Genomic DNA, 21,963 nt, shown 5'->3' with positions numbered 1-21,963 from the left:
AATGTAATTATGAGAACTCCCATTATCGTTTAAAAACTCAATAACTTTTTTTCCATTAATATTTTTTTCGGTTTTTGTTATATGGTAAATTTGTATGTTAAAAAGATTGGATTGATTTTTTTTCAAGAATCAGCATATTTCTATTAAACAGTAAATTTAGTATGCACACTGTACTAAATAGTGAACTTGAAAGTATGTAATTGATGTTGATGACCCACCGATTCTCGATACTCTGTAATTTAATATTATACTATATTTAAGTTTTGTTATTTCTTGGTGCAACTGCATTTTATAGAATAAAATAACAAATTTGTAATTTTATTCTATGAATATTATACTGTTAAAAAAACTCCATGGAATATATTACTTAAACTTGATTTTTTTTAATGTAAAGTGTGATCTGGGTCAGCATTTTGTATGTGGTATATCCATTTAGTAGTATCATTAGTTATTAGTTATCTTGCTCCTCAAATGAAACTTGTCTGCCTCAGGACCGGTCTGTAGTTGATGCGAACGGGTCTGAAGGTTTCCAGAGGACTGAAGTTAGGAGGGCCCTTTTTGGATTTGAAGTTTCCATTGAAAATTCCAAAACGCAGGGGGGAAGCCTGTTAACAAAGATAATGTGATATACTGTCTGCCAAAAAAGAGTAATAATTAAATAAATCACAGCCAATTTTTGCCAACGATTGTCACACAGCTTGGGTAATGCCCACAAAGTGCTTGGCACATAGCTTCTGCAGCACTCAGTACAGTATTTAACATTTAAACCTCAATTACTCTGGGCTGAGTGTTGACATTGTAATGATTTTTAGCTTATAACGTAGATTATTTTTCATATTCCGACATCTGTTATTCTTTCAAAATCCATTGATCTGAAGCGTAGGACTGATCACCCTGTCTTTATATAATCATGATCGAGTAACAACATGATCCGATGCGGTGTCCTATGCACCACTTGAGTGCAGATATCAGAATATATTAAATTCTTCAAAGCTTAAAAGGAAAGTTTGTTATAGAGATTGTTTCCAACTAGTTACATTGCCGATTAAATTATAAAAATAAAACTCTTACATAAGACCACTTTTTTGAGGTAAATAATATTAAAAAATACTAGTTTCGAGAACTACAGATGTTCTCGCCATCAACTGATGAGATGAGAATATCTGTATCGTTAAAACTAATTAATAAACTGAAAAGAGTGTTTTTTTTCAAGTGTTTATTTATCATATTATTCCAATAAGTAAAAAAAACAAGTAAATTAGTAAAGTTTCTGTAAAAACACTATTTTAAGACTTTTTAGTATCACAATCGAGATGTAATTAAATTAAGGCATTGAAATAATAATAAGACAAAAATACTCATGGGTTTAGTTTGCCCTAAACCAGATCGAAAGGAATAGAGGTGTATGTTACACATCAAATATAAAAATGATATATAAATGATCTGTTATTATAATAAAAATTAATGCTTCTCAAGAATGAAAAATGTTTAAAATAATTAAACAAAATACCATAAATGTGCGGTGTTAACATCACAACTGATTTGGAACAGTAACCAGGTTTAAATCAAGAAAAATCAGTAAATTAAAAATGAATCTATGGTCAAGTTGTTAAAAAAAATTCACTTACAATTTGGGCGAATAACAGAACAGTGAAGAGGAAATATAGGAGAACTAGTCTTGTAATATTTCTCAGTGACATTTTTATGAAGTATGCAGGGTTCCTTATCTCAACTCAAAATAATGAAGTCAACTAATACAAGGTAATATTATACTGCTCAATTTATAGCAAGTTGAGGTAGTACCCGCTGTGGAAATACTGCCAATTTATTGCAGATTCAAGAATATTTTCTGCAGGAAATTAAATCAAGCAGGAATTAAAATATCACCACTTAAGCAGAATGATATTACAATTAAATTTAAGAGTGTTAATAACTGTATGTTAATTAATGCTGATCTGTAGTGGACTTTTTTCTTTCTTGTTCTGTATATAGTCACCAACTCCATCTGGCTTTTCACTTTGTAAAGTAGCATATACTCTCTTGTAGGAGAGATTAGGAATGTGACAAATTAACCATAATTTACTTGATCAATTTGTTCACATCTATAGTGTAGCCGTTAATGGGATTGGCTACCGTGCTGGAGGTTCCGGATTTGATTACCAGAGTGGTGTAATGCTCAGCTACTATACTAGAGGTGCCAAACTAGATTCCCAGGGAGGGTTAATAAATATAAGTGATTTTTTACCCTAAATATGATGCAGTGCCCTATGCACCATCGGGTGTGGACAAGGGTTTTTCTTATATTTATTTTTATGATTTTTCCCTCGAATATTAATTTAATATTATACCCTGGACTACATGAAACGCAGGGCTGATCATGTATTTAACAATTAAGAAATAATATATATGATGCAGTGCCCTATGCACCATTAAGCTATACTATCTATTTGTATAGATAGTGTAGCCCCATGGTGCAAAGGGTTAGCACCCTCATAGGTTAGAAAGATTATTTAATGTTTTATTATTTTTCTTATCATTCCACCTATTTTTCTGTTTTAACATCTTTACAAACATCTTCAAAGCATTGCACCTATAGGGGTGCCTTATGCATATGTGGGATTGTACATATATCTTCATCTTCAAACCTTTATCTTTATGCATGTACCATGAAGTGAAGAAATATAAACAAAAAATTATAAATAAATCTTTGATTTGGAGAAATTGAAGTTGGAATATTAGGTACAAGCCACATATACACAAATACAAGTATAATAATAATAATAACTAAAAAAAATCACAATTTTATTTATTTAATAACGAGCTGTGCTCGGCCATGCGTTGTTGTGGCTCAGTTTGGCTAAACGGAAAGGAAATAAATAAAAAGCACACATTTGAATGAAACATAAGTGTTTCATTACGCAACGCTTGTGAAGAGCATCAAAATTATTTACCCTTTTCAACCTTTAAAGCTCCTACTCCCAATTCAACCTTCTACGTCCCAAAGACCCAACTCTAAAATCAAGAATTAGCTTCACATACGGTGTTTGAAAAAGATGCGGAATGCATCGAAACACGTGTCACAGTAGATTTTAAGAAAACGTGGTATTTACTAAGTAAAACATTAATTGCAAAAAATTATTTACAGTTGGTAAAGGTTACATAAGAAGTTTATGACATTGTTGATCTTCATATATATATATTTTTAAAAAGGGTGTTTATTAAATAGACAAACATTTTGATTGTGTATTATTTTTGTAGACCTAAGCGGTCTGCGATACATACCACGGGAACAAAATCTGCTTCTTTAATTTTTAAAATTTACTAATATAACATTCATAAAATAATATTTAAACGCATGGTACGTGATTACACACAAATATGTTAATTGTAAATAAAATAATAAATACTACTACTACCACCATCACGCCTTTTCTCCGCAGTGGTAGGCAGAGAGGATGGAACGCCACACTCTTCTGTCCTGACATACACTCCTCGCCTCCTTCACATCCATACATCTAGTCATACATGCCCTCCGATTACGCAGACTTTTGACACCGCCAGATTTTAGGTTCTGATTGATCTGATCGTGCCAAGTCTTTTTCGGTCGTCCACGTTCTGTTTTCCCTCTCAAATAATAAATAAAAGTACACAAATAAGTTCAAAAGTATATTTTCAACTAAATAATTATTTTTATTTTAGATTTTATATACATAATTAGATTTTATCTCTAAAATTTGTAATAAATAACATCTTGGTGTAGCCATCTTGATTTTACACCTTGCGGCATGCTTAAATGAGAAGTCCTCTGTGATGAGTTCTGCTGACTATTGGTTGGTAGTTGATATCGACTGGTTTTATATTCCTCACGGGATTTACAATGGAAGGCCTCCCTCTAGACCTGTAGTTGCCATTAAATAATCCTAGTCGCCAAAACAACGGCATTGCCTGTAGAAAAATATGCACAAAATAATATATTGTTATATTACCTAAAGTAAAATCTAAAAACATGTAATTATCACAGATTACAAAGATGAGAATTTCACATGAAAATATTTTCAGCTCAAAATATATAAGAAAAATATATTTAAGCTAACTAACTAACTAACCACCATGCCGCTTCTCGCAGGCGTAGGCAGAAAGAATAGAACGCCAGACAAACGTCTTTGCAAAAATTCTTCACCTCTTCCACATACATACATCCTATCATACATACCTGCCGATTATAACGACACCTGATCTGATCACTTTCAAGTATTTGAAGAATTTTACTATGCCAAGTTTTCCTCGGTCTTCCTCTGCTTCCATTTCGAACTGAATTTGCCACATATTTTCTTGAAAAACTTCGTTATGTCAAGGTTTCTCCGGTGTTCCTCCTATTCTATTCTTCTATTTGCCGCATATACTTGTTTTACCATTCTTTCCTAACTCATTCATTCCACATGTCCAAACCATCTCAATACATTAAAAGTTTATGTTTTTATTAAAACTGTCTAATATCATACAAATTATGTATTTTTATATTAAAATTAAGTTAGAAAATACATATTCACGGCCATTCAGACGCTGACAGATAGATTTTTCTGTGTGAATATGCGCATGTGTCATTATGACGTGAAGTGATTAAATAAATATCTATTCTACAGATGATACTTACATGATTGTTTGGCGTAAATAAGATAACAATGAATACAATTATTAAAAAGACAGAAAAAGACTTCATTTTTTAATAATAATAAAATTATATATGTATTACAGTTTCAAACGAAGACAATGCTATTTATAATACTAAAAATGAAATAAAATATGAATGCTTCATGTATATATATCTTGAACGCACGTGTTTATTTACACCTGTATCGTGTTTAATTCTAGGAAGGAAATAATTATTGTTTAAATGAATTGATTATTAAAATATTGGTATAACACGTTTTACAATCAAAGCAAAAGTTTGTCTTTGACATTGAAATGTGAACAGATTGAGTCATCATTATTTCATTTTGAATGATTTCCTGATTTGATAAACAAAACTTCTATTATTTTCATTATGTAATTCGGCAGTTATATTTTAGTAAAATTTATCCATTTTAAAATATAAAGTTAACTTTAAAAAATATCACTAATTATTTCATCGCGGGGTAATAACAACTAGGTAACTCTTGAATAAGCTTTGTTGGGAAATAGAAATATAAGATTGTGGTCAGTTTTTTTTATTTTTATAATATAAAAAAAAGCCTTGATGATTTTAATATTTTATTTATATTTGATTATTATTATTTTCATTAATTGATTCGGCAGTCACTTTGTGGTAACATCTATCCATTTTAAACATACTAAGGACGGGACAGGTATTTTTACCCATTCGGTCGATTGATGCTTAAGGACGGGAAGGGTATTTTTACCTTCTGCGCCGGCCTTATTCAAAATTCAAAATAGAAAGAATTATTGTTATTGAAATGTTTTTATATAAATATTATGCACCAATTTCTTTGTTAACGTCTCAAAACTATTTGTGGACAATTATCAAATCCCGTCGCCAGCGGTCCGCAAACATAAAAAAAACACCCATCCTTAGTATGTTAATTAAAGTTTCAATTGGTAAATACATACCACTATTTTATAAGTATATTGTAACACGTGTTTTGATACATAATTTTCAAACACCGTATGTAAAGTTAAGGCTAAATTTCAGAGTTCATCCTTCATCCTTCAACGTCAAGGGATACAACTCTAAAATTTAGACTTAGTTTCACATACGTTGTTTAAAAATGATGTGGAATGCATTGACACATGTGCCACAATAGATTTTAAGAAATAGTGGTATTTACTAAGTAAAACAATCATTAGAGTAAAAATATTATTATTATTGTATTAATATTTTAAGCAGCTAACTTCAATATGGATTACGAAGTTACCTAGTTGTAAGAATTGCCCCACAATATGCACTACAAGTATATAAACATATTCATTTATGATGGGTATTTCTTCAGTGGCGTGCCTTAAATGCCACGGATAACTACATTTTTACAAGTATTAAAAATAAAATATTATGTACATATTTTATAGCTTAAAGATAACCAAGTATGTGTAGTTTAGTTTAAAAAAATAAAACGAAAGGTCTCGTCACTCTCACAGTTCTTCATATTGATGTAACCGAAAGGCGTAATGTATTGCTATTAGATGCCGTTTATTTTACTTCTGTCTGCAAAAAGCAGTGCCTTTTACACCTTTAAATTAACAAACACAGAACGTCCCCTTTTTACATTTATAAAAAGTGGATCTCAAATTGTTCTCTATGGAATGGACACTCACAAAGGAACTGGAAAACCGAATAGAGGCGTTTAAAATGGGTCTCTATCGCAAGATCCTGCGAGTTTCATGGCGTGATCGGGTCACCAACCTAGAGGTCCTCCAACGGATGAATACCAATAAGGAACTCCTACCAACCATCGAGCAGAGAAAGCTGATGTACTTCGGACACGTCATGACAAATGAGAAATATCATCTCCACCTAATCATACAAGGAAAGATTGAGGGGCGAAGAACTCAAGGACGCCGAAGGACATCATGGCTGAAAAATCTACGACAATGGTTTGGCAGAAGCACCAAATCTCTGTTCCGAGCTGCAGCATCAAAATTTAAGATAGCCATGATGATCGCCGATCTTCGTTAGAAGTGGCACAGAAAGAAGAAGAAGAAACAATGGATCCTTTCATTACGAGTAATTTGCATAGTTACAGAGAAAGGGCAAGTCCCCTTTTCATGATATTCACTTGTGAGCCGGGACTTCTTTGCTAATCAAAACAAAATTGTTTCACTGAGAGGTTCCACTGTATTTTTTTTTTGTGTTGAACGGGGAGTGAACGAGACACATTTAGTTCATACCTTGAACACGCTATACACCCGGCACAGCTTTACATTTCTCAGCATATTATATTAGTAGATTTTTATAATAATTTATACAATTATAATGTTGGATCGTTAATATTACATTTGTGAGCAAGGTAGGGTAGACACTGCTGCTTTTGTGCCTATATTTAACGCACACTCCTGCACTCTACATTATTTTTAAGTACGGTGTGCGAAATTCGCCATTAGGGCATTGGTGACAAGAGTTGGGCTAAGAGGTGTTTCCTGTATTTTTTATTATGTTATTTTCAACATGAAACATGGAACCACGTTCTCACTGATAAAAAAAGACAAAGATTGCTTTCAATTAAAATTTACGTCATGTTCAACCGTGTTATTTATTCATTTTTAATTAATGTTTTACTTATTATTTTTTGACATCTCATCAAAGATGAAGAAGAATATGGAAGTCTGGGCATTTACGGGGCTGACTTCCATATTCTTCTTCATCTTTGATGAGATGTCAAAAAATAATATGAAAATAACTGCTGTAATTGGAGATAATCCAGATTTTGTGAACAAGTATTTGGACACACTCAAAATGTTGTAAATGTTTTACTTAGTAAATACCACTATTTCTTAAAATCTACTGTGACACGTGTTTCAATGCATTCCGCATCATTGTTGTAATTCATACGGTGTTTGAAAATGATGCGGAATGCATCGAAACACGTGTCACAGTGGATTTTAAGAAATAGTGGTATTAACTAAGTAAAACAGTAATTAAAAATGGATAGATTTAACCACAAAGTGACTGCTGAATCAATTAATGTGTTATTTATTGTTTCAGATATTCACTTTGTGGTAAGACATAATTAAATTATAAATAGAACACTAGTTTTTTACCACTTGAGTATTATATTTTGTTACGACTAGTTTTAGCAGCTACAGATGCTTCCATCTTACGGAATCTAATATCTTCTTCTGCGGTCTCATGCGCCACCTCTTCAGCTCTTGTATTCTTAAATGTTTGAGAATTTCAATATATAATTATATTTTAACCCTTAGATAGAAACAATAAATGTAACATAAAATCAAGTGGTACAAAAACAAGTTTTTTTAAATAATTTATTTATGTTCAATCACGAAAACATAGACAATATTATTGGTTGGAACACCATGAGCACGTAAGATAAAATTTCTTATCTTCTTATAACCCCTATCTGCATCCAGTGGTGCATAGGGCACTACATCATATTGACACAGTCTTACCTTGCTCGTTACTTATATGAAGGCAAGGTGACCACTCCTGCGCTCCAGGTACCAGTCCAGGGTAATATTAAATAAATATTAGAGTGTAAAATCACTAATGTTTATTATCACCCCCCTGGGAATCGAACCCGGGATCTCCAGGGGAGGTAAACACGCTAACCATTGCACCAGGGAGGCGGACAAATAAAAGATTAAATGTACACAATTATTTTTACACTTTGTAAACCAAATTTCAGTTTACGAAAAGAAATCTGAAGCTTTGAGTCTCCTCTTCGGCAGATTGATATTCAGCAGATCGTCCGTGAGTGTTTTCTTCTTCTTCTCGTCGGGATTGGTCGCGGGTGGGGCGTCCCCTCTCCTCCTGGCCGCGCCGGGCGTGGTGCGCCGCAGGGAGGGCGTGAGGCGCGCCGCGCCGGGCGTGGGGCGCCGCAGAGAGGGCGAGGGGGAGGCGATGATGGGCCGCTTGAGGTGCGAGGAGGCCAGGCGCCGCGCTGCGGGCGACATGGACATGAGGCGGTCCGTCACGGACCCGGTGGCCATGCGAGGCGACGGCCTGCGGAAGAGACATCGACTATCATTACGAATTCATTTCACACAGGGGATCTTTACAGCCATAATTATAATTGTGACAATAATTTTTAATTTAAATTTTACTTTACTATTCTTTTTATTTTTTAAAACGTAGGTTTTAAGTTATGTGGATATTGTGACTTTAATTGATTCGGCAGTCACTTTGTGGATATATAATTTCATTTTTAATTTACTATTTCTTCGAATCTATTGTGACACATGTGTTTGGATGCATTCCGCATAATTTTTTATTTTTTAATAAAAAGAGAAATATTTGTGTTTTTATGATTTACATAAATATTTCAATTTCATACTATTTCTGTGAGCCTAATAATAATAATAAAACCCTTATCCGCACTCCAATGGTGCATAGGGCACTGCGTCATATAAACGCAGTGTTATCTTGATCGTTTACACATGAAGGAAAGGTGATCAGCCCTCCGTTTCAAGTACCAGTCCAGGGTAATATTGAATAAATATTACAGTGAAAAAATCACTCATATTTATTCTTACCCCCCCTGGGAATCGAACCCGGGACCTCCAGAACGGTAGCCGAGCATGCTGACCATTACACTACGGAGGCGGACAAAACTGGCGGATTTAACACTGTAATATTTATTTAATATTACCCTGGACTGGTTCCTGAAGCGCAAGAGTGATCACCTTGCCTTCATGTAAGTAATGATCAAGATAACACTGCCTCAATTTGATGCAGTGCCCTATGCACCATTAGGTGCGGATAAGGGTTATAATAATCATGGATAGAATAGTGAATGTTAAAAATGTACAAAGTGATCACTTAAACCGGTCTATAGCAGGCTGTAAGCCTTGTATTTACCCAGACATCCGTTTTCTTCTTCATCCATGTTGAGATGTCAATACAAATAAAACTCCTAAGCAGACAAACCCAGATTTGTGAGCAGAGATAAGGACAAACTCAAAACATTGCGGATCAATCTGTAATTTGACAATGACAATGATTTTTACGTGAGCATATTCCTTTTGGCGGCTTCCATCGCCTTCTGCTTCATGTCCCGATGGCGCTGTCCCGCCTTTTCTGCCAACGCGAGCGCTAGCTGCTCCCTTTTTGGGACGGTGGCCATTTTGAAGGACGCTCCGGCCGCTTTGCTGCAAATTCAAATGCATCTTTTCATATACAACATTTTGAGTGTGTCCAAATATTTGTTCACAAAATCTGGATTATCTCCAATTACAGGAGTTATTTTCATATTATTTTTTTTTTGTCAAAAAAAAAAAAAAAATGAAAATAACTCCTGTAATTGGAGATAATCCAGATTTTGTGAACAAGTATTTGGGCACACTCAAAATGTTGTAAATAAATTATCTGGTCAAATTATAAGCTTAATAATAAAAATGAAAATGGTATTTTCTGGCGTTTCTCATGTGTGTGATTATAATCCAGGATTCGGATCTCACATACTAATATAAGAGTTTCTGCTTAATAAAAAGCTTCTTTACATCTCACCAATAGATGTCTCTAGTGAAGTTCTAGTGATTCAAGAACAAGGTTTCTAAATTGGTTCATATATATAGAACTTCCAAGAATTTGAGTAGTGTGGTTGTCAATAATGGGTAGAATTGGTGAATGTTACACGTGTGTAAAGTGATCACTTAAACCAGCCTATGTCGGTCGTCAGCCCCGAAAATGCCCAGACTTCCATATTCTTCTTCATCTTTGATGAGATGTCAAAAAAAAAAATAAAAAAAAAAATACATCTTTTCATATTTTATTTATTGTTCAGGCATTCACTTTGCAGTAAGGCATGATGAAATTGTGAAAGAAAAACACTTGAGTTTATTTTGTTACAACGACTAGTTTCGGGCGCTATGCTTCCATCTTCCGGTCTAAATATAAACTAAAACATAATTAATTATTTGTAGAACAGATTTTTTCTTTTACAATAATCTTAACATATGCATTTAACACATTGTTTGCGGGAAAGTAGCCTTTTACATACTGTTGGTAGAGAGTGGGAGACTGGGAGAGTGGGAGTTGGTAGAGTTCTAATAGCTTACTTTTGGTAGAGTGCGAGATACAGTAAAAAACATTGTACAGATGGGAATTGGGTTTGCGGTTACTTGTGATTAGTATACAACTTTAATGAGTATATTTATTTAGGTCAGGGTTGATAAAAAAAGGTCAAACACTAAAAATGTTGTGAATAAACTAAATATGACAGAGCTTGAGCTAAAATGCTAAGTTTGAAATAAACCGCATAGTTTTAGTTACCCTGGTAGTGGTGTGTCTCCGCCGTCGAGCCGGAAGGGGGTCCCTTCTATCTCTCCCCAGGTCATGAGGGGAGACTCCCCGGGGGCTCCGGGACACGGGGAGGGGGTGCGGACCAGCGAATGAGCCGTGGACATTGGCAGCAGTCGTGTTCCACCTAAAAACAAATATAATATAATGTAACTTCAGAACATAGAGATCAGACGTCGTATCGCCATCACCAAAAGTACCATGTCTAAGCTAGACAAAATCTGGAGAGACCAGGGTGTGAGTAACAATACAACGATGAAGCTTGTCTGGAGCTTGGTCCACTCTATTTTTCTCTATGCTGCCGAAACATGGACCACAAAAGCAGCAGAAAGGAAAAAAATGTGGTGTTGGAGGCGCATGCCCCGAATTCCGTGGACAGCTAGACCCACCAACGAGTCCATTCGCCAGGAACTACGCTTGGATGGCTTGACTCTGGCGAATGTCTGTACACGACGTATTCTCCAGTTCTTTGGACACGTTGCGCGTGGCAATGAGGATAGCCTGGAATGACTGGTTGTGATCGGTAGCCTGGAGGGGAAGAGAGGGAGAGGAAGATCCCCACGCGATGGACCGTTCAAGTTAAGGCAGCAGCAGGCACATCGGTGGTTGGAGCGCTACGTGCAGCGCAGTCAAGGGATAACTGGAGAAGAGTCATTGCTTCCACTATCCTTTTGTATGAAAAGATGGTTCATCTCATATACTTAGAGTTCACCAACCTGTGTTTACATCTTGCCCCGATCCAAGTCCCCCCAGCCCACTACCGAGCCCTCCAGTTTTCTGCGGATACTTTCCATCTAGTAGTGTGCTCCCGTCCACACCGATGCGCCCGCTCAGAATTCGCTCCTAGAAATATCAAAACGAATTTGTAGTTTTCAAACTATCTGGCTAATAGAAAATTGTTTCATTAATTGATTCGGCATTCACTTTGTGGTAAAATCTATCCTTTTTAATTAATGTTTTACTTAGTAAATACCACTATTTCTTAAAATGTACTGTGGCACGTGTTTCGATGCATTCCGAATCATTTTGATGCGGAATGCATCGAAACACGTGCCACAGTACATTTTAAGAAATAGTGGTATTTACTAAGTAAAACATTAATTAAAAATGAAAATTGTTTGTTAAAATAATATCTCAAGCTGTCTCCGTTCTTAGTGGTCGGCCACAGGGCAGCCATCGATACATATCAATATTATTTAGTGAAATTATCCATTAATTAATATTTCACTAAGTTATATCGTAGTTTTTGATAACAGTTCTTTCAAGAGGTGTGACGAAATCCGAAATCCCGAGAAATCCGAACAAGATTTAGAAAAAAATATTTGTAGGTAGAAATATATTTCTACCTGTGTTGCTACTCAAGTACTGTAATAATATTAGATTGTAATGAAAAAAGTTGCAAAAAATGTACAGTAACCTAAAAAGAAACAATGTTGTATAGCATTTCATTAACATTGGAGTAAATGAACAAGAAAAAACACAAACAATACACTACATTTTGTCGTGTACATTGTGTTGTGAAAATCGGTAATCTTCATTTGGCAAAGTGACGTAAACCTCCCTGACGATGCAATACATACGCGGAGCGTATGTTGAATATTGGGCGGCATAGGGAGGCGTGTATGTACTGTATTACAAATTTCTAGGCTAATCCCAACTTTTCCAAATCCGAACAAGCCACAGCCCCGATTAGTTTGGATTTCCGGGGTTTAACTATATATCTTTCCGGCTTAAGTTTTGTTGAAGTTGAGACATCTATTGGTGGGATCTCACATACTAATAAAAGAGTTTCTGCATAGTAAAAAAGCTTCTTTTCATCTCACTAATAGATGTCTCTAGTGAAGTTCTGATGATTCAAGGACAACATTCGAAATTGGTTCACATATATAGACCTTCCAAGAATTTGAGTAGTGTGGTTGTCAATAATGGGTAGAATTGGTGAATATTACACGTTTGTAAAGTGATCACTTAAACCAGCCTATGACGGTCGTCAGCCCCGTAAATGCCCAGACTTCCATATTCTTCTTTATCTTTGATGAGATGTCAAAAAGTAATATGAAAGTGACTCCTGTAATTGGAGGTAACCCAGATTTTGTAACAAGTTTTTGGACACACTCAAAATGTTGTAAGTTTTTTATACCAAATTGTTAAACATAGCTTTAAATGATCCATTTAGAGCATCCCTGTGAGAGAAATTAGAAACATTATTAAACATTATTTTGTCTGTGCCTTCCTCGTAAATTGTACAGATAAGCTATAGCACTGCAGAGACGGTGTCGCCTACCTGACTCTTGGCTATCTGCGTGATGGTCTCCTTGCTGCGCTGGTGGTCGAAGGGCTCCCCCTTGAGGCGGGTGTTGGCGTGCACCACCTGCTGCCGCTCCCTCAGGGCCGTCTCGTCGGCGGGCTGTCCGTCCGGCACGTACATGATGTAGTTCTTGGCCTTGTAGCCCCACGTGTCTAGCTGGAACACCACAAACTGATTCGTACTGTGCCAATTTACATTATTAAATTTCATTAATTCATTCGGCAGTCACATACTGCTAATATTTATCCATTTTTAATTTAAGTTTTACTTGGTAAATACCACTATTACTTAAAATAGGTTGTGACAAGTGTTTCCACGCATTCCGCATCATTTAACATCGAAATTTTAAGAAATACAGGGAAATTACCAAGCAATATTTTTTCTGTGCTATCTGTATTATTCTGAATTATTGTTTCTTTCAAAGTGAGTAAATTATTGTTTAAAAATGCATCAAAACACGTGTCACAATGGATTTGAAGAAAAAACAGTATTTCAAAGTGAAATTGTATTTAAAAAAGTCTTTATTCAACACTAATAAAAGGTTATCTTCGATTCTGTAGCGTAGTGGTTAGCACATCTGTTTTCGCTCTATATATATATATATATATATATATATATATATATATATATATATATATATATATATATATATATATATATATATATATATATATATATATATATATATATATATATATATATATATATATATATATATATATATATATATATATATATATATATATATATATATATATATATATATATATATATATATATATATATATATATATATATATATATATATATATATATATATATATATATATATATATATATAAATATATATATATATATATATATATATATATATAAATATATATATATATAAATATATATATATATAAATATATATATATATAAATATATATTCCTTTTTGTCTGCTAGAACTCACTTCTTTTATACGTCAGAATGTGAAACAATCTGTGCCAAGGCAAGCAGGAACGTAAAAACTAATGGCCGTAGATAGACAGAAATATTTTGAATATAAAAATAAAACACTCTTGAGTTTATTCATGTAAACACGACTAGTTCTGAGAACTAATGATGTTCTCATCAATGGGTGAAAATACAATTTGCAAATACTCGTAACTTTCTTTTTAAACAAAAAGGTCCCGGAACTCACATCATTTCAAGCTTTTAACTAAAAAAATATATATTCAAATACCATTTAAATACTCATTACAATACCATATTTTATCATAAGCGCAAACATTGTTCCGTCTGACTGATTATCTGCATCATTTTCAAATACCGTGCACGGTGTTAGAAAATGATGCAGAATGCATCGAAACACGTGTCACATTAGATTTGAAGAAAAAGTGGTATGTACCAAGTAAAACTTAAATTAAAAATGGATAGATCAATAAATGATTTATTTTTATTTTTATTGATTCGGCAGTCACTTTGTGGTGGTAAATATCCATTTTTATTCCGTTTTGTTTGTCGTTCCGTGGAAAAAAAATCCTTTTCACCTGCTCGTAAGCATGGTGAAAAGGATGATGCGATACCTCGTGCACTTTGTTGGTGGTGTCGGCCTGGTCCTGTATGGAAGGCACCACGCAGGCGGTGAGGAGCTTCATCTGGCTGTCCAGCTCCTCCCGCAGCTGATCCTGGAAGCGGGAGCGGCTGCGGCGCCCCATCTCCTCCATAAGGGTCTGAAAGCTGCTGTTGTCCTCGCTCGTGTGCTCCGCCAAATATGAATCTGGAGACATTATTCATTTTTACAAATCAGATAGACAGCAAAGCGATAATTAAAATGTTAAGCCTTTAACTGTGTGTTTAATAAACAGAGAGGAAGGAAACCTATCAGTGAAATCTAAACTGGCACTACACAACCTGGAGTCCTGGTTCCAACCCTAATGTATGGAATTGAAGCATGGAGTTGACCTTTAACTGTGTGTTTAATAAGCAGACAGGAAGAAACCTATAAGCGAAATCTAAACTGGCAGTACACAATCTGAAGTCCAGGTTCCAACCTTAATGTATGGAATTGAAGCATGGAGTTGGTAAAAAAACGATGAAAGTAGACTGAATGCAGTCAAACTGTCTCAGACGAATGCGCGGCAAAACGATGTATGATAGATGTTCGAATGGTAAAATAAGGAAGGAATGCAAAGCTGAAATAAGCATTATCGATAAAATTAACTTTGAACCTCCGAGATGAAGACTCTCCAATCAATAACCGGAAACACATTGCGAGACCGAGTAAGAAATACCGACATCCGGAGCATGTGTAAGACGGAGGATATCGTGAGGTGGGGACGACAACGAAGGCGATACTGGAATGATCATGTAAACAGAATGTCAGATGACAGACTTCCACGTATCGCCCTTCAAGGAATCCCTGAAGGATGCAGACCCCCAGGCAGACCTACAAAAAGGTGGAAAGACAGGTGGGAGTCAACATCCCAAGAGCTACAAGCGGAGGCACAAACAGATCCTTAGGATCTAGAAAAAGAAGAAGAAGAAGAAGATAAAATTAAGAAAGGTGTGTTGAGATGGTTTGAACATGTGGAACGAATGAGTGAGGAAAGAACGGTAAAACAAATTTATGAGGCGAATGTAGTTGAAAAAAGGAGCAGAGGAAGACCAAAAAAATCTTGGCACAATCAGGTATGCCAAATATTTGAAAGCGGTCAGGTTAGGAGTCAAAATAATAATCGGCGGGTATGTATGAGGAGATGCATGAACGTGGACGAGTCGAAGAGTGTTTGCAAAGACAGAGTGGTGTGGCGTTCTATTCTCTCTGCCTACACCTGCGGAGAAATGGCGTGGTGTTGAGTTAGTTAGTTAAATTATGGAGTTCTACAAATTAAACGCTAAATCAATAAAATAAATTAAAAAATAAAATATGATCCATGAAAGCTTTGTGAAAGCAGATGAGTCTGATCTTCACTATCAGTGTTGCCATATGCCAAACCAAAAAATCTGAATCAAACAGTCTAGAAATCTGTATAAAATCTGTATAGAATCAATAACCCAAAATATAAAATTTATTTTTAAACACATTTTCATTAATTTTAGAAATCAAATCCTTTTCTATTTTTAGTTTGTAGCATGGATCTTTGTAGTTGTTTTGATAGTAATAATCCTTCCAACGTTTCACTACTTATTATCAAATGTTAATCATGCTCGAATCTATACATATTTGTGCGTAATACGCACTGATTAAAACATTGCGTATTACGCGACGTGTATAAAAAATTAACACTCGGTCGCATGAACAAATTAGACATGTTTTGGGGAATCCTGCAGTATGCTGCGTAAATTGCGTAATGTTCCATGACAAGACAAAATAGAACCCAATAATAAATAGCGCACCCCAATATAAAACAAATTCTAACCTACTTATTAATAATAATAAAATAATAATAAAACCCTTATCCGCACCCCAATGGTGCATAGGGCACTGCGTCATATAAACGCAGTGTTATCTTGATAGTTTACACATAAAGAAAAGGTGATCAGCCTTCCGCTTCAGGTACCAGTCCAGGGTAATATTGAATAAATATTACAGTGAAAAAATCACTTATATTTATTTTACCCCCCTTGGGAATCGAACCCGGGACCTCCAGAACGGTAGCCGAGCGTGCTGACCATTACACTACGGAGGCGGACCTACTTATTATATAAACATATTTTCCTTCTTCTGTTTTTATCATATACTATGTCCAATTCCAAAAATGTGTATGAAACTAAAAGTACTACCTAGTAGAGTAAAATCTGTCATCTGTAACGGCAGCCTAAAATCTGTATCAATACAGGTAAATCTGTATATATCGCTCACTCCTTTCAAGAACGTCATAAATCAAAAATCGTCAATTTTCAGTTGTGCATGTTTTTGGAATGCCCAGAAAATGTACTATATCCCAGCAAAAGCGGCATATTTTTAACTTAATGTTTACCCGCTACAGGGCAGAAAGTGCTGTTTTTGCATTTTGAAGAAAAGGTGTTGTTTAATTATTTTTTTAAATATACTAAATATTTTTCAAATGGAGAAAAAACCTTAAGGTTTTACCTAAAAAGATCTGTTGCACAGTAAAAAGTTAAATAAGTGGCTTGATATTTATTTAATACATTGTATTATATTTTTAAACTTCAAAAACATTCTCCTGAAAAATCAAGTTTTTTGATTTATGACGTTCTTGAAAGGAGTGAGCGATATGGCAACACTGTTCACTATTAAGAATAAGGATCGTTTTCATGTGCTTGAGAAGATCGGATTATGGGTTGACCAACTGATCAAAATTACCGTGAACAAATTTAAGAATGTTAATTAAGAGAGTTAAGATTGTAATTTTACCCAGTGAGTGTTTGGAGGAAATCTTGGGCTTAGATCTGTCAGCTTCACTCGTGTCGGATTTCTGCTTGTTTGTAGAATTTCGGAGAATGTCCGATCCAAAGGGTTCTCTCGGCGTTCCGGGAATGTCGCTGTGCGGAGTTTCGAATGTTGCAGGACTGGCGTCTAAAAGAAAAAAATTATTTTAAATTTAAATTTATATTCCATTTGTAGTTGTTATTTGGAAGTGACATATTCGCTACGCAATGCACAATAAAAACAACATTTTTTTTTCAAACCCTTATCCGCACCCTAACGGTGCATAGGGCACTGCATTATTATATAAACACAGTGTTATTTTGATCGTTAACACGAAGGAAAGGTGATCAGTCCTCCGCTTCAAGTACCAGTCCAGGGTAATATTGAATAAATAATAGAGTGAAAAATCACTTATATTTATTTCACTCCCCCTGGGAATCGAACCCGGGACCTCAAGAACGGTAGTCGAGTGTGCTGACCATTACACTACGGAAGCGGAAAACAAAATTTAGGAGTTTTTAAATCATATTTTCATATGGTGTACGGAGTGCGTAGAAGTTTTTGGTAAGGGAAGGGTAATTAACTATGAGTATTTCATTTTTGTTAAATTTAGTACATAAACCCTGATGATGACAAGGTTCTTGTCGAAACCGGTTGGATAAAGTGTACCAATAAAAAGTGGTTAAAACAAAGTTGTTTAATTTTATAAATGTCAATATTTTCAAACAACAATATATGTATCTGATGACACGTCTTTTACACGCTACTAGGTATGGTGAACACTACACAGAAATTTTTATAACAAAATATCAAATATTTTCGAAGATATGACGATTTATACACAAATGTATCATTTTTGAAAAATATGTATAAAACGCCTGCTCTTGGCCTAAATTAGCGCACACATGTGTTAAAATTATTGACAACAATGTGTTAAAATTAATAAACAGTGATCTGTGATTGAGAAAGTGTGTTTTTTATTCATAATCAATCTTCTGATGAGTCTAAGAGGGCTAGGTCTAGGTATTCGTGCATCATATCACACATAGAATACTTGGCACCTCAATACTAACTATCGCAGTCATACTGTTTGCTTTTTTTTTTAAATAATGAACATTTTTACAGTCACCTCAACTCATTTGAAATGAACCATTACTGCTTCTTTTCATAATGATGTGAATAAAATTTAAAAAAAAACTTTAATACTTTGACTCACATCGTTCAGTAGGCGGTCTCGGTCCACTGCTATATTTGATAAACAACTCGCGTAGCTTTTGGTGGTCCTTTCTTTCAGTTGCGTCCAGGAATTCATTCTGAGCCCTCAATTTCTCCAAATCAGGGAAAAAATCCCTCTGAATGATTTTAGCCATTTCCTGAAACAAAAATTAATAATTAAATACCTTCCCTGTATATTTATAATGCTGGAAAATAGCGCAAAAGTGAATATAAAGCAAGACTAAAAGATTCTAACCTCGATGTAAGTATCCTCGTCTAGGACTTTTATTATACGTGTTTTCCGCTTGACAGCTCTGCCTTTTGGTGCTTTGAATATTGCTAATTCATTATCCAGCTTTTTGATGGCTTCTAGCGCCTTTTCACCTGGTTTATCTTTCATTTTGTGTTCACTCATATCGAAATGTCACTTGCTCACTTGCTGTCAAACTATTTTTTATGCATACTTCGGCGTACATGTTTCGTATATGTCTATGGTGAAAAATCTATGCATAAATTCATAGACAATAATGCAAAATGGAATTTAGAATACGCACCAAAAGGTGTCGTACCTGTAAAGACTTGGTTTATATTTTCGAATCAAATACATTAAAAAAAAACTACTATGTTAATTTTAGTTAAAAAAAATAAGGTCATTTTATAGAAGTAAACATTTTTTCCTCAAATCATCTTCAATATTTTTTAAAGCTTGTAAAGCAGATTGCGTACGATAGGCGCCAACTAAAGAAATTCACGTTTTCGGGTAGCCAATAAAAAAATAACTTTATTTTCTGGCCTGTTTGCGTTAAATATATCATAACTCATTGAAATTATCAAAAATTTTAATGATGTTTTAAAATAATTTTTATTTATTATAAAAATACAAAAAATGATTGTTGATATTTAAATCTCTCCATAAACTTTATTTAAGAGTTATCAATTTGTATTAATTACCCCGCGATATTTGAACTAACCCATGGAAGTGAATTCTTCTTCTAACCCTGATCCGCACTCAATGGTGTATAGGGCACTGCATCGCATCAACGCAGTGTTATCTCGATCGTGTGAAGTCATATGATCAGCCTTGGGCTTCAGTTACCACAGTTAACACTTATGTCAATAACATCCTAAAGTTTTTGGTGTAAATTTCATTCATAATCCATTTTGTAAAATCAAAGCAACCCGTATTAAAGTATTTTGATAATTTAAAAGTAGAAATAAAAAAACCTTCCTATAAAAAGTATGGCATAAACCGTAGCAAGGTTATAATAACACTTATATATAAGTAATTATATATTCTTACTTTAACGTAGTACGAAAAAAAATTTACGATATAAGAATTTATCGTTTTTAATTTCGTTTTAAATTTTCTTTTACAAATAATTGTAAAAATATGTTTCTCTATTCTTTATTATTCTCACAGAAAACATGTTTTGTAATTATTTAAAACAATATTAATTTATTTGAATTTGACGATTAATAGAACCGTATCTGGTAATGTAAAATTATCTTTAAAAAAATATATTATATAAATAATAAATTTGGATAATTTATATAGCGTCATTTTCGTAAAATATTACCTCAAGGGCGCTGAATTGCTATTTAATATTGCTTTTAAGTGTAATCAGTCTTACTAGATGCTGAATCAAAAATAATTAAAATAAATTTATTTATAGGTCGGTGTTAAGATTTTCTACGAGTGCAGCTTAGTATTAATAATAATAATAATAAAATTGGATAACTTATATAGCGCCATTTTCGTAAAAAAATACCTCAAGGGCGCTTCACGGTGAATGAATTGGGGAAAATATTATGGTGGAAATGATTTAGCAAACAAATGTGTTTTTAGTCTTTTTCTAAAGATCATCTCACTCTCACTATTTCTAACCATTGGTGGAAGAGCATTCCACGCCGTCGGTCCTGCAACAGCAAAGGCACGTTCGCCAAATTTAGTGCGTTGGTTGCGAGCTGGTAAGATAACTTTGCCCATTGCAGATGTTGTAGCCGATCGAAGCGTGAGACGTCTATCAACCAATTCATCTGGAATACACAGCTCCTTAAGATACTCTGGAGCCATATTGTGTATTGATTTTTGTTAGTTTTGATTTTTGTATTGAATTTTGTTAGTTATATTAAAAATGACGACGATAAAAATTATACCGTACTAAAATAATAATATTTTCAATCCGCACCTCGCTACTTAAAAATGATAGTCAAACGTGGTAATTACTTCACTTCAGAGGCAAATAATAAGATAAGTGGGGCTATATGATTCGTTTTTGCAGATGGCGTCGATTTTCCGTAAATACACGAACGTTTGGTTTCATTCAAGTTTTTACGCAAACTTATACCAAAATACCAGTTAAATGCGCATGAAATGTGAAAGATAAGAAAGTTAACAACTTCCTTAATACCAAACATAAGGAATAGTCTGAAATAATAAAATAAAGAGTTCGCTCGGTAATTTGTTTGGTCGGACAAACGGAAGGGGACACGAGGCCATTAATAACATATAACACGAGTGTAGCAACAGAAGTGTCTCCGAATGACTCGGCCCGATGACAACTTTATAGAGGAAAGGTGTGAGCGGACATTGTGCGGGAACGCTGCCTGTAACTGCCGCTCTCTCTCGCGCGGTTCCCGGAAATGGTTTTTAAAGTTTATTTTTGCAGAGAATTCCAGAAATTTTCTTTAATGTTTCGTTTCATTTGAAGTTTATTGTGTAACTACTTCGAGATTGTCTAAATTTAACTCTCCGACGTCGATTTGGATTCGATCGACACAAACATTACACATTTTTTAAACAAGTTCTTCGATTACCTACCTATTGGAATGTATCCATTTATCGGACATGTACCTTATAATAATAATAATGTAATAAAAATAAATTACTAATCGGGAATATTATATGACTTATGTATGTAAGGTGTTTATAAAAAAATTATAAATAAATAATAAATATAATACACATGGCGCCATTTTCACAAAATACCTACTATCTCAAGGGCCCTTCGCTTTGTGCAATTATGGGCAATTGCCCTTCTTCATATGTAGCGGTTAGTACGTTTGGCTTCCGTCTCCGAGTTCAATTCCCA

The 21,963-nt window shown here is 34.4% G+C and overlaps 1 protein-coding gene across 2 annotated transcripts; it reads right to left on the bottom strand.

Moving 5' to 3' along the window:
• Positions 1 to 482: 482 nt before the first annotated feature.
• Positions 483 to 19,364, bottom strand: LOC148304610 (splicing factor ESS-2 homolog). Of its 2 annotated transcripts, XM_088267978.1 has the most exons (10): positions 19,128 to 19,330; positions 18,873 to 19,029; positions 17,642 to 17,803; positions 14,847 to 15,040; positions 13,251 to 13,430; positions 11,683 to 11,809; positions 10,940 to 11,093; positions 9,676 to 9,816; positions 8,334 to 8,671; positions 483 to 605 (listed from the first exon to the last, which is right to left on the bottom strand). In XM_088267978.1, the coding sequence occupies exons 1-9, from the start codon at positions 19,284 to 19,286 to the stop codon at positions 8,356 to 8,358; spliced, it is 1,590 nt and encodes a 529-aa protein (XP_088124104.1). In that variant the 5' UTR covers positions 19,287 to 19,330; the 3' UTR covers positions 483 to 605; positions 8,334 to 8,355. The 2 variants fall into 2 exon arrangements, with proteins under 2 accessions (XP_088124104.1, XP_088124105.1); XM_088267979.1 differs by lacking the exon at positions 483 to 605 and having other exon boundaries at positions 8,205 to 8,671; positions 19,128 to 19,364.
• Positions 19,365 to 21,963: the final 2,599 nt, after the last annotated feature.

This window comes from Brachycentrus maculatus, unplaced genomic scaffold, assembly GCF_059751285.1.
Source record: "Brachycentrus maculatus isolate JH-2025_06_01 unplaced genomic scaffold, ASM5975128v1 h1tg000310l, whole genome shotgun sequence".
NCBI classification, from domain to species: Eukaryota; Metazoa; Arthropoda; class Insecta; order Trichoptera; family Brachycentridae; genus Brachycentrus; species Brachycentrus maculatus.
This window is presented reverse-complemented; position numbering and strand designations above follow the sequence as displayed.

Coding starts and splice junctions, on each gene's coding strand:
- LOC148304610 (XM_088267979.1), bottom strand. CDS start 19,286: ATGAGTGAACACAAAATGAAAGATAAACCAGGTGAAAAGGCGCTAGAA. Junction 19,030..19,127: donor ACGAGGATACTTACATCGAG/GTTAGAATCTTT, acceptor TTTTTGTTTCAG/GAAATGGCTAAAATCATTCA. Junction 11,094..11,682: donor GGGGCAAGATGTAAACACAG/GTTGGTGAACTC, acceptor ATTTGTTTTTAG/GTGGAACACGACTGCTGCCA.